General features: G+C 46.7%; 1 protein-coding gene across 1 annotated transcript in view; it reads left to right on the top strand.

The window, feature by feature from the left end:
• LOC147880170 (uncharacterized) overlaps positions 1–14,195 on the top strand; it is a 368,868-nt gene that overhangs the window by 52,820 nt on the left and 301,853 nt on the right. Inside the window, exons 5-6 of the mRNA XM_087370364.1 lie at positions 3,075–3,199; positions 3,650–3,808. Of these exons, the coding sequence (XP_087226490.1) occupies positions 3,075–3,199; positions 3,650–3,808 (284 nt within the window). The remainder of the gene's footprint in view (positions 1–3,074; positions 3,200–3,649; positions 3,809–14,195) is intronic.

The following is a 14,195-nucleotide window of genomic DNA, read 5'->3' as shown; positions in this document are numbered from 1 at the left end:
AGCACTTCTCAATTCCACGAGACATACACAGCACATACAATCTCAGATGCAGCATCTTCGACTGGAGTAAGAGCGCCTCACGCGCACACAACATCAGGGATGGGAGTCACAGCTTGCAACAAAGGAGGCTCTTTGGCACAAAGACAGAGATGAGCTTCAAGGGCAACACCTCATGGAGCAGGAGGATTGGGAAAAAGAGAGACAAAAACTCACATCTCAGCTTATAGCTTTGCAAGAGGAGCATGCTAGGCTCCAGGAGTGCCATACATCGGAGCACGCGACCATTGAAATTTGGATCAGTGAGGTCAAAACACAGCTTGCAGACATGACAGCCCGCAATGCCTCCCTTGAGACATCACATCAATCCCTGCAGCAAAACCTTTCCTCTTTGCAAGATGAGGTTGCCCTTCTCCAATCGCGCTAGGATCATTACAGGTCAGCCTATCATCGGTACAAGGGGAAGTATGAGAACTTAAGGAATACCATGGGCACCCTTGAGGAGGAGAAGCAGGACGATACACGATCGGGAGGATCGGCAGCTCCTTGAGGCTCCCTTGGTGTGCGGCTTGGCCTTCCTTTTGGAGCACTCCCACTTTTGTATCTAGCAGCTTTTGGTTTACTGTTTCCTTGGATCGAGCTCTCACTTTTGGTCCTTGGATCGAGCTCTCACTTTGGTATATAGCAGTTTTGGTCTACCGATCTCATGATCCAGCAAGCTGTTGCTCCTGGACATGTCTTTCTTCTTCGGAGATGTATGGTCTTTTTCTCGGTGATGTACATGGACCTTACTCCTACATGGCATGATTAGCATGATGTCATCTTTTGATCTTGAGTGGTTTTTATCCACTGTAAGGCCATGGTTTACTCTGCATTCTCTTTTATTTCAGCTAATGTTTCCTCTATCAGGCCGTGAAACATTGTTTTATTCTGTTTGGTGCTATAGGGCCACGAGCTCTTGTTTTTTTTTAATTATTTTTATTAAAATTTTTTTTTTCACAACATTGTACTCTCCTTCGCAACCTTGGCCTCTGCATAATCCATTCACCCCCATTCACCGAGACAGTGAATGATAGTGGCGAGGGAAACTGTTGTAGATATTCAAGTTCAAGCATTCAAATTCAAGCCGAGCTGACCAGGTGACAACTATGTCACGGAGCCGTCAAGATGGCAACCATGTCACTGGTCCGACCAAGTGACAACTATGTCAAGGAGTTGTCCAGATGACAACCATGTCACCGGGTGACAACTATGTCAAACAGTTGACCAAGGGTGACAACTATGTCAGACAACTGATCAGATGACAACCATGTCAATGAGCTGACCAAGGTGACAACTATGTCAAACGGCTACCAAATGACAACCATGTCAGCGATCTGGCCAGATGACAACTGTGTCGGTGAGCGAACAAGGTGACCGCAATGTCACCATGTCAAGCAGGTGACAACTATGTCAACTAGAGATAGAAATAACCGTGGTCACTTGCGTACTCCGACGAGATCTCTCGTGAGCCCACCTGTCAAAACTATGTCAATAGTGGTGCAATGGTGGTGCAGGGGCAGCCAGCCCAAGTGCTCACATGGTGGTGCAGGGGCAGCCAGCCCAAGAGCTCACATGGAGAAGATAAATGCACACCGACAGTCAATGGCTAAGCGGCGCACAGAGGTGCACAGAGAGGTGCACATGGGGTATCAGAGAGGTGCACATGGGGTAATCATATCACCAATTGGGAGGAGGTTGGTAGGTCAGAAGTGGTTGAAGCCATGAAGAATCCTAGGGGTGGAATGGCTAAGGGACCGAGAGCCAACACCAATGGAAATGAGATTTTCAGTGAGAGAGAGGGACCCTCCATGAGAGCGGAGGGGATGAAGGGGATGGGGAAAGGTGGGAGATGGTATTCTATGATTGTAGGGGGAATAGGAGAGTGAGAGGGAGGTTTTGGGTGAGCTCTCCTAGTGTAACGTTGTGGTGTACTACTGATGTACTTTTTTTCGAATCTGAATACTATGTTTCTCCCCCTCTCTGTTCGCAACTATAGCTTTCCTTCATCCCGTGTATTTTCCTCCTCATCCCCCTTCACTTAGTATAACGGTTCTTGTGTTATGTGGCTTGAATTCTCGTGTTCATGTTGAGGGATGGCTCTTGTAACTTTGTTTCGCTAGGCCTTGCATCACTCTTGCACCTCTTGCACTCACTTGCACCTTCGGCGACACCATTGTTTTCATGTCTTCCATCGTTGACAACATTGTTCTGCATGCACCCTCGGTGACCCCTCGCTTACTTGCTCCTCACACCAGTGGCCCTAGGCCTCCGGTAACACTTCTGGAAGTGTTAGGAACCCCCCCCCCCTCCTCCTCAGACAGTGTATATGAGATAACTCCCAATATGGCACTTGGCATGTCTAGGACTCACTAGACTCTAAAACACCCCCCTAGACACCTAGTACACTCATTTTTGACTCACTTTGGCTTCATATTCCAACATGCACTACATAGTCTTTTGTATATTATTTTGTGGAGTGCACTAGGTAGCCTTTTGTGGATTATTTTATGGAGCTTTGCACTTTAGATCTTGAGGAGTATACTTTGACACTACATAGTCTTTTGTATATTATTTTGTGGAGTGCACTAGGTAGCCTTTTGTGGATTATTTTATGGAGCTTTGCAGTTTAGATCTTGAGGAGTATACTTTGACACATTGAAAAAGATGAGCTCACGATTACTTACCTCCTCCGTCTCGGTACTTTAGAGTGGTGCTTGAACCCTGTTGTATGTCATTGCTCATAATGGATGCCAAATCTTTTGTAAGTGTATTCAAAGGTTGAGAGTTTTCATTTTACTCAAGCTATTACTATGATGTAAACCAGATTTGTTGTACATATAAAGGATTTGAATTTTGATTTTACCAATATTTGTGTACAATTTTTTGTTAAATGCAAGTGCGCAGTATTATATTTCATACTTGATGTTGACATAGACAAGGAAATAAGAGCAGTTTGTGAGGCTGCTGTTAATTATGCTCAAATTGGAATCGCCAAAAGTTTTTTAAATAACAAGATTGAACTTTTAAACCTACAGGAAGTTTGCCACTCTTGGAGGACTCTGAAGAAATCCGTCTGTCACTTATTATATTGTTGAAAAATTGTCTGATTGTTCGGTGTTCTTTAAAGACCCTCTTGGGAACTCTGAAGGTTGTTTCTCAGGTGAATGATGAAAATTTCAGCTATTATCTTTGTAGTTACAGTGTGACAATTTCTAATCAAGCTCAACATGATCATGGGAAACACTTGTGGAGAGGAGCAAAGGAATTCACAAGGGCATGAGGAATACCCTTAAGAATGCAGAAGGTAGCAAGAGACATCGAGATAATTAGAAATTGTAATGCTGTTAGTCAGCCCTTCCACAAAAACTGTGGACAAGTGCAAGACTGAGTTTGTAGTGGGCAATACACAAACACATTAGATTTTAAATCTTTTATCATTGTATGCATTTCGAGTCAGTGTAAAATTGGCTAACTTGGAAAGATAAGGATTTGTATGCAGAAGATAAATAAGAAGTTTTATGCTATGAAAAGAGATGGTGTACTGAAATGTCTCAGGAAAATTTCACGTTGCAATAGTTGGTACTTTATTGTTTAGTTTTTGGACAAGCAGGTCTTATGCGTTTCGGTGGCAGACCCTTTTCCTGAAATCAAGAAGGCAACTTGTGAAGTCATTTCATCAATTGTGGGGCAAGGTGAACGCATTCCACAGAGCATCTCAGAGAGTCTACTGAAGGCTCTTCTTCCCAACTTAAGCCATTCCCATTTTAAGGTACTCTTGTAGACTTTTTCTTTACACCATGTCTTGCATTTAGACAAGTTGCAGCATACACGACCAAGTCTCATGTAAAATGGTTCACCAAAATGTTATATGGTGAGAGGCTTGCATCACAACAATATGCTTAATTCATTTTGCACATTTCAGGTCTCCTCCTGCTTTCTGTTGCCTCTCCACTGACATGAAGAGTGAGCTGCCCCGAGCCTTCCCTGAAGGACTTGCTGGCCATGAAGAGTGCTGAGATGATGATATGCAGGAGCACCATATGCCCGGCAATATTCAGCACATATCGCTGCCCGTGACCAGCAGCACTGCCGCCACCACACAGGGCCACCACTGCCACCATCGGGACACACGTTCTTGGCCTCCATGGAACTGATTTGGCCGCGTAAACCTGGCACATAGCGTCGTCTATCCGCGGGGTGTGTGGTCGCCTCTGCTCTGACTTTTATCCCACCACACCGTAGGCAGAGAAGCCCGCCGAAGTGACTGCAGGCTTGGCTCATCATTGCCACTGTTCTGCCCGATAGTGGCCGTGTTTTGCAACCCGCCATTGAGCTGCCTGCACGAGGGGTTTCGAGGGCTGTGTTTTGAGCCCCTCTTCTTGGTTCACAATGGGGAACAGGGTGTCCTTAGGAAAATCCCCCCCGGTGTGAATGTGCCCTTAAGTCGTGAGACTGTGGGGAAATCTAGCCTCTCCGTTCTCCCTAACAGCAAAATGGAATCGAACGAAATCTTGGTGGTGGCGTAGTGCACACCTTCGACCTTGTATAACGGCATCAAGACCTCCAATCCGACAAAATCAAGCAAGGTAAAAGTGGCACATTGATTTACAGCAAAAAGAGAAGGGAAAATAGCATTATGTGAGCTCCAAACACTTCCCGACTTCTCCAATCACCGCCCCGATTGTACTTGGTACCCAAGCTCCACTTTTGACCGACTCTCCGAGTGCTTGTGACACCTCTGGCCTCTTCTTTGACATCGGTGATGCTCCCTTAGCCATTTTGAGAATCACTATGTGAGTGCTCCATTAAGCTACCCCATGGACTTCATCGACATATCTTTTGGGGCATTCCTGCCTAGCGCTTCATCGACATCGTCATCGTCTCGCAGGGATGTGCACACATGTGCACTGGCTACTTGGAGGACATCTCTTATCATAAGAGATCTATTTTTTATTACTACATGCTTGATGTTATTTTGGGGTCCTCTACCCTAGGTAGTCCCCCTAAAATGATATGTATTGAGTATTTTGTTTTCATTGAGTCTATAAGATACTCATCCTTGGATAGTCCTCCTAAACTGATGTTATTTCTTTTATGAGTGGTGTGTGACTTAATCCTGGTTTCCCGATATGAAGTTAGGGGGGGATGTATTGGGGAACCATGTATTGGTCTTTGATGGATAGATGAACCATGTATTGGTCTTAATGGATAGATGTTTTGCCTGGCCGAGTTCCAGGATGCTGGTGCATTTTCCAGACCAGGTTGATGTTGTAGATGACCATGTTCTGCTCTTGGTTCCATCAACTTCATCACTACCATGTTCAGGTCTTGGTTCTGTTTCAGAACCAATACTCCCTCACTTTTCCTTCATGGGGGATGTTGGAATATGAAGTCAAAGTGAGTGTATTTGTGTGTCCTAGGTCCCTAGGACTTATTTTATAGTCTAGTGAGTCCTAGATAGTGCCACGTGTCATATGGGAGATTATCCCATATGCATTGTGACTTTCTAGAGTCTAGAGACTCACACTATATAGTCTTGTACTAGTCTTGAGTCTTTTTATAGTTGTCAACATCAAGCTTTCTATCATTTTGAGTATTTTGGTTACATTGCCTTGCACTTGTACTTTCCATTTTGTACTTTCCTTTGCTTTCCATTCCGTTCCTCCATGCTATGTCCCTTCAATGTCACATTGGGAGCTATCCCACTCATATGTGTGTGTTTGCTCTATATAAGAGCTATACTTGTCACTTGTCACATCAATCAATCATCAAGCCTACAAGCTCTTTGGTCTACATGTGAGTACTTTCATTTTGTTCATTGCTCTTGCTATTTCATTTTCATTTCATTATGTCTGTCTTTGAGTATCATTATCTCTTTCATTATGTCTTTGTTTGAGTATCGTTATCTCTCTTCCTAGCCTACTCTTCAGTGGGAGGAGCATAGACGTCTCATTGCACAGAGGGATGTTGCCTGTCGTGAGGGCAAGTGGGCCGTGATCAGAGAGGGCAGACTTTTGATAGGAGCTATGCGATCTAGGCCGGCTGGAGCCCACAGTTGACGACACGAGGCCTATGGGACACGTAGTCTGCCAGATAGCTTGAGTTTCGCAGTTTGGAACTGTAATGGTTCCCTCACAGCTCAGCCTGGCAACTTACGAGAGGCCTTTTTTGATCAGGACATCGTCTTCTTTACAGAGACCCATGAGAGCCCAGAGAGAGGCTTGCCGCAGGTGACAGGGTATGCCTGGGAGTCTGTCTTTCGACAGCAGACTTTCGACAGCAGACTAGACGATCAGGAGGAGTCAGAGGATCTGGCGGTGTGGCAGTTCTTTATAGAGAGCATCTCAGATCGATACTCACAGTCATGAGCAGAGACCATCGGGCCAGATATCTTTGGGTACGGATCAGGAGACCCCCCCTGAGAGACTTGTTTATTGCAGTATGCTACTTTCCCCCGAGACAGTCTCGTTATGCCTCAGATGGACCAGGACAGTCACCTTTTGAGGATTTGTCAGCCGATGTATTGGAGTACTCACGCCGCGGAGAGGTCATCCTTTTAGGAGACTTCAACGCGAGGACATCAGACAGACAGGCAGAGATTTTCGACTTTGCTGAGGATCCAGTCTTAGTTCCAGCTGCCCCAGATGAGAGTTTTCCACTCTTATCTTCAGATAGAGGGGTAGAGGTGACAGATCAGGGACATCGCCTATTGGAGCTTCTCTCATCGCACGGCATGGTCATTTATAATGGACTTCGACAGTGGCCGCATTCATCCACAGCCACATGTTTTCCCTTCGCGGGTGGTGGTACGAGCGTCATTGATTACGTCTTGGGTCCCCCGACTTTAATCCCTTTTGTACATAACCTCACAGTCGACCCTTTTATGCCTTCAGCCGATCATGCACGTCTGCACTTTATTCTTACCCAGATTCCTCATGCCCCCCCTTCTAGACATCATGAGCGTCAGCCATACTATGAGGTTCATTTTGACCACCAGTTTGATGATATTTATAGCCAGCACCTGAGTGGTCTTCTCCGTCCGCACCTTCTCGATGCCCTACCCTCCACACAGGATCGGTGGGACCTTGTACATACCTCCATCATCTCAGCAGCCCACAAGTCCTTCCCCGTCACTTGCCACACATCCAGTCCTCCACCAGTCGGTCTTGTGCCTTGTAATGGATGGTATGATGAGGAGTGTAAAGAACTCCGCAGGAAGCTTCGCCTTGAGACACAGGAGAAGTCTCCCCTCCTCATTAAGACCAAGAAGAGTTACAAGCGTTTGGTGCGACGCAAAAAGTGCCAATTTCTAGCCCGGAATGAGGAGGAGCTGAGAAGTTTACTTTTCAGCTGTGATTCCAAGGAATTCTGGAAGAAATTCCTTCGCTTGAAATCTCAAACTCCTCTTACAGACCCGCAGGTTTGGCTTGCCCATACTTCCACTTTATATGATATTCCAGACCAGCCACAGATCGACTTATCCCATGTGCCTAGACCCACCTCCTCAACCTTATTCTCATCCAATAGTGTCCGAGCAGCAGCTCATCGTTTGAAGACTGGGAGAGCTAAGGACCATGATGGATTGCAAGCGGAGTATGTAATCCATGGGATTGATGCCTTAGCTACAGTCCTCTCCCGTCTTTTTAACGAGTCCATTTGTACAGGTCTTCCACCTAGTTGGCTAGAAAATACCATAGTACCCATACACAAGTCGGGGGATCCTTTGGAGGCGTCGAACTACAGGACCATTATGATTGCCCATGTCATGGCCAAGATTTATGCGACCATTCTAGAAGGACATATAAATGACCATGCCGAGGCGACAGGCATGAGAGCTAGAGGGCAGGCAGGATTTCGTGCAGAGCACTCGACTCTAGATCATATCTTCACACTCAGGGCTTTGATTGAGGAGGCGAAGTCACGTAAGCAACGGCTCTATTGTTGCTTCGTGGACTTCAGAAAGGCATTTGACACTGTGCCGCGTTTCAGACTCTTCCAGCGACTTCGTGACTTGGGATTCAATGGGGAGATTCAATGGGCGATCATGGCCTTGTATGAGAGAGTCACAGGTAGAGTCAGGACATGGGCGGGGCTGTCGGCGGAAGTACGCAGTACGATAGGGGTGAAGCAGGGGTGTCCTTTGTCTCCGACACTCTTTGGTCTCTATATCGATGAGTTAGAGATGTACATACAGACGATGGGTGGTACAGGTTCTTTACTGGCAGGATCCACGATACCGATTCTCCTCTATGCAGATGACGTGGTTCTTATTTCTTCCTCCCAGCAGGGTTTACAGGCACATCTCCATGCACTCCACAGCTTTTGTCAGGACAGAGGGTTGTCTGTAAACCTTGGGAAGACCAAAGTCATGGTCTTCAACACGTCATACCAGGTTTATAGGAGAGGCGAGTTCTCTTTCACATTTGATGGGCAGGAGGTGGAGCTAGTTAGGGAGTATACATATTTGGGTGCCACATTTAGAGGTCCAGTCTTCACCATGACGCATGCAGCACGAGATAGGATCAGTAGAGGGTATGCCGCCTTGGCTCTTCTCGAGAGGCAGTGTGCACAGTCACATTTTCAGCATCCCGACACGAAGTCCTTACTTTTCGATACGCTGGTGAGACCTGCAGTCATGTATGCTAGCCCCTTTTGGGCAGGAGATCTCAGGGTTGCAGATTGGAGACGAGTAGAGAGGTTACAGATCATCATGTTCTCCAGATTGATCAGAGCGAAGCCCACGGTACCGCATCAGATTACGTTCGCAGAGTTCGGAGCTACACCCCTAGCGCTAGATGCAGCATTTCAGTCAGTTATGTACTTGCATAGGATCAGGGCGCTCGGAGACTCAACAGCAGGCAGAGCACGATTACCGTGGCTAGCACTGACATCCTCGCAGATGTTAGCGGAGAGAGGTCATACTTTTTGTTGGTACCACACACTCTCCACATGGCTCACCTCGCTGGGCTTGGATATGGATAGGCTGCCACCATTTCGATACAGCATAGATGCCCCTCGCCTCCCTCTCACTCGACATGAGCTCAGCCAGGTTATCAGGGCAGATTTGTTGCAGCTACACACGTTTCGCACTTGGGTTCATCCCACGGAGCTTCCTACGAAGATGGCCACATATCGTGACCATTTTCTCAGGATTTCAGAGGATGGCTTCATCATATCTCAGGATATATCGGCGTTCATATGTCGCACTCACTCAGGATTGCCTTGGGCCAACTCAGGGTATCTTCCCACAGATTAGACGTTGAGGCTGGCAGGATGCGTCGTACAGCTACCGGACATAGACCCAGGCGAGAGACTAGGATATGCCCTTGTTGCACTATGGGGGAGGTGGAGACTGAGGAGCACTTTGTTTGCAGATGCCCTTTATATTATGAGATCCGTGGCAGATTTCACTGTTTATTTGGGCACGGATTTGGACCTCTCTCTCGGATTATGGAGTATGAGGATCAGTATTGCTTAGCGTTGTTCATCAGGGAGATCACCAGATATAGAGAGAGATTCCTCAGAGAGAGCCGTCGCATCCCTGCCAGAGACCTGGTTATTCATGAGGAGCAGGACGAGGCACAGGACCATGAGCACAGAGATAGCCCATCTTGCCAGAGAGCACCGATGGTTCCACCCCGAGGATGTACATATGACATGATCCGGCAGCACCGCAGGATGATCTTACACAGAGGCCGTACCCGTCGCTTTATTTCTAGACGACAGAGGATGATGGCAGATTTTCGAAGGAGATTGCTCCATGGAGACTTGGCACCGCCAGCAGCCCATTTGACACTTGCCCAGATCTTCACACTCATGGCAGGAGGCATGGTCGATGGCCATGACTTCCATCATTTCTTTGGATCACAGACCCCTTAGGGAAGACGATGTTCCTCATATTTCATATTTTACATTTTGTATCTAGGCAATTTTGGTACTCTATTTCATTTCATTTTGTATCTAGGATTTTTGTAGCCATTTTTGGCATCTTAGCGGTATTACGATGAGGCCACCTAGTTGGCGCATCGTTGATGATGTATTTTCCTTTCGGATGATTTTGTGTCCCATAGGCCATGTATGGCCTTCCGTGGACCTTTAATAAAATTTCTTTCTTTCTTTCTTTCTCTCTCTCTCTCTCTCTCTCTCTCTCTCTCTCTCTCTACACCATGCACCTTCATGTGGTATCAAAGCTTCCTTTCCTACCTTTCTCTTCTCCATGCTCAATCTAGAGGAGCCCGCAAATGGAAGCCATCCTCTCCTCCATGATTGAGCTCCCTTCGACTCCTTTCTCCCCATCTTGTTCTCTTCTCACCCTTAGCCTCTCCAAGAGCTACTCTTCTTCAAAAAATTCAAGCTTGGAGCTATTGCCATTGGTAAAGCTGCTGGTCTTGGAGCTCTTCATCGCGTAAACTTCACTCTAGACCCCTTTTTCAGCAAGTTCATGGCCTCTCTCCCAACTGTCACACTGTTTTGGGATTTAGGGTTTGGTTGAGGTTGTCTTTCAGCTTCCGCCTTCTCCTTTACAGCGCCCACCTTTTTTGCTCCTAGACGACACTATGAACACCAAATCCATTCTCGAAATCTGAGAAAAACAGTCAAAACTCTGTTTTTTGGCCTAAAAAACGATTATTATTATTATTATTATTATTTTGGGGGCGAAAAAGAGACTTCTATTAAGTAAGACAGAAACTCGCTAGAGCAAGCTCTGTGCAAAAATAACATGCTAAGCATGTAATAAAAACACCTTAGAGGAATGAGGTAGAAATAAACCAAGGCTGAGGCTGAAAATGCCAACTCACCCTATAGAAGTCTCAGCAAAGAAGGCAGAGTCTCTCCAATCTCTGAGAAAAGTAACTCTCCTAGAGGAGGCTGCTCAAGACGATCCCTGCATGGTCGCCCAAATGACCATCAGAGTGTGTACCGTATCTGTCCAAGTACTGGCCAAGATGTGAGAAGGGTAAACCTGAGAACCCTCCAAAGCCTGAGTGCATCTGGCTCTCCAAATGTGCCATGCTGCAATGCTAGCTAAGACCTCCCATGGAGAGTCAACCGAGGAATGAGCAGCCCTGAAGAGAGTGGCCGGAACATCCTCTAGAGAGCACGACTCCACAAGGTGTCGTCGGATGTGAAGAGCCCAAGAGGAGTCATGTCTCTCAAAGAAAACATGGGGCCCTGAGAGAGTGAGCCAAGCCACTGATCCCCAGGTCATATAGAAGGGGAGGCGAACAAAAGTGCTCAAAAGTCTTGCAATCCCCTTTCGTATGATTCTCGCCTGTCTGCAATCCCAAAGGTAGTGTTGTATTGTCTCTGAAGCAGAAAGGCAACGAGGGCAAGTAGGGTCAGCCCCGAACCTCTCCAATGGTTCACTGCTATCCCACCATGAATAGAAAGCCAAAAGAAGAGAGTGATTTTTCTATTCCGGTGGGATTTCCAGAGCCTCTGCCAAAAAATTTTCTGCAAGTTAGCAGAAATCTGAAAGTTCTCCCAATGACACCTCTATAGAGCCACAGCCTCCATGAGCCCAGTGCAATGAGAAGCGGGTTAGGATCCAAGTACCAATGTGAAAGAGAGCCATGCTCCATGAAGCCCACTATCCTGACTGGCTGAGACGGTACCTCCAACAAGATATCTTCTGTGGATCTGGACAGCCTGCCCCCCGAAGAAACATCAAAGACTAAGGCATCCTCATGTGTGTCATGAAAAGCAATCACCTATAAATGAACTCCCAATCCGGAAAATGCCCCCATCTAGGCGGAGAAGGAAATAGGCATGTCATCTGTGTCCACCCAATCCAAGGGCAAGGCTGCATCAATCTGCTGGTCTCCCCGCACTTCCTCTGAGATTAAGAACCATCTGTGCCTGTTGGTCTGCAGGAAGCTTCCCGAATGCTTTCCATGCTCCCACGATAGAAGCAAAGCCCCTCTCCCATCTTGGCCACTGCATGCGAGGAGAAGCTCCAAGTGGTCTTCCATGCTCATCCAAAATACTGTCATTCCACATGATAGGCTGCCTTTCAATCTCTTCACAGGTGGATCGGGGAATCTTGCGACGTGTACTCCTGAAGTTGGCCCATGCTTTCAGGATAGCAACCATAAGAGGGGAAGAGGGAGATTTGAGGTGGGCTGTGGTGAAAACCCTCATCAAATTACAGCAAGCAACACTTCACCAGAGACAATCACATGCTCACCTTAAGAAAGATGGTGATATCCCAGCAATGGAACCATGAAACCAGCCTCAAGGCCAACAAGAGGGTGGTAAAACAACTAGCCAGCCAAAAAGCCTTCATAATTAGATATTCACCAAACACTCCAAACACACATAGGGTGAAGCTCGAGTGCTCTTGCTCAAGCACAAAGACACAGACTGGCTCCAAAGCCTTGGCGCCCCTTTCCGTATGCTCTCTTGAAGTGGGCGTGCGAGGCTGTATGCATCTGCTGATAAAGAAATCCTTCCAAGGCTCTTGCCCTGGCATAAGTTCTCTCACAATGACCTTGTAGAGTAAGGCTCTGCATTGTAGATCCGGGTTGATGATATTCAAACCCTCTTCTCTTGTAGGAAGAATCAAGGTCTCCCAAGCCACCCTGGCTGTAACATTAGTGGTGCCATCTAGACCACTCCATAAAAGGTTTCGTACGGGCCTCTTAAGCTGAGTGATACAATCCCTAGAGTGGCACCAACAAGAGCAAACAAACCATGCTATGGCTAGAAGAACCTGATTAACCACCACCACCTTGGAAGCCAAGTCAAGTTTGGCTAAGCTCCAGAAAAGGAGCTTTCTTCTGATGCTCTTCAACACCGGAGCAAACTGTTGTGAGGGAGAGATGCCCACCCCAACCTGGCAGCCCAAATATCTGACAGAGACGCCCCTCTATACCCAAGTGAAGGCAATATCATTACCCCAATCCAGGGTGTCACCATCACATCCAAAAACCATTGGATTTATGCCAATTAATGTGTGCACCTGCAGCCGTGCAAAATAAATCCAAGGCTGTCCGGAAGGAAGTGAGTGTCTTGGGGGTGGCATCCAAAAAAACAGCCGTATCATCTGCCAACTCACTATCGAGGAGCTCTTCTTCCCGCCGGATAGGAAGCCTCAGTCCATAAATATCAGTTTGAGATCTAAGGTAGATACTCATAGCTTCTGCCACAAACAGAAAAAGAAAAGGGGCAAGAGGACATCCCTGGCGGACTGATCTGGAAATCTGAAACCTGTCCCCTCTTACCCCCCCAACGAGCACCTGGCTATGGACTGATCTGTAGAGAGAGGATACTCCTCTAATCATGCATCTGAAAAACCAAAGCGGGATAAGAGTACCCTCTAAAAAATCTTAGTCTACTCTGTCATAAGCTTTCTCAAAGTCCAAGAGTAGAATGGCCAATCTTTGGCGGCTCTGCATGGCCCATTCTGAGGCCTTCCAAAATGAGAAAATGTTACCAAATATACTTTTGCCATGCACAAACCCTATCTGCGTGTCATGAATCAAATCCAGAAGAAAAACCTGTAGCCGTAGACTGATGGCTTTCACCAGAATCTTGTAAAAAGTGCCCAATAGAGTGATGGATTTCCATTGAGACACTAGATTCCTATTACCCCCCTTTGGGATGAGATGAATGAGACCATCTATAAGTGAGTCCAGCATCTCACCAGAGTCCCACATGCCCTGCAAGGCTGATGTGATGTGATCACCAATCTGCTCCCAAAAAGTAATAAAAAAGGAAGGGGTAAGTCCAGGGCACATGCCCTTGTGAAGGGCAAGTAATGCAGTCTTGAATTCTGCATTGGTGAAAGGTGCATCTAGAGAAACATACATCTCATCCTTCACTAGTACAGGGATACACTGCCAAATAACCTCTCTGGCATCATCTATAGCCTGTGTGCCCGGATCTGTAGTAAGAAGAGATGCAAAATAATCTGAAGCTACACGCATGACAGCATCAGGATCTCTGACTGTAACACCCCGCCTGAGTCAACAAGCTGTGAGACAATATCTCTACTATGTATTGGCCCATGAGTAGAGAAAAAGTGTTTGTTGACCCTACCACCCATCTGAATCCAAAAGGATTTCCGTGCATGAAAGGATTTCTACTCTCTGATCCAACAATGTCTGCAAATGAGCCCTTGCTGCAGCAAGGCGCTCCTAAATCCAAGCATCTGT

Source organism: Dipteris shenzhenensis, chromosome 32 (assembly GCF_047967505.1).
Source record: "Dipteris shenzhenensis isolate YYH24624 ecotype China chromosome 32, Dip_SZ_1.0, whole genome shotgun sequence".
NCBI classification, from domain to species: domain Eukaryota; kingdom Viridiplantae; phylum Streptophyta; class Polypodiopsida; order Gleicheniales; family Dipteridaceae; genus Dipteris; species Dipteris shenzhenensis.
The sequence above is the reverse complement of the archived record's forward strand: the minus strand, read 5'-3'. Positions and strand labels throughout refer to the sequence as shown.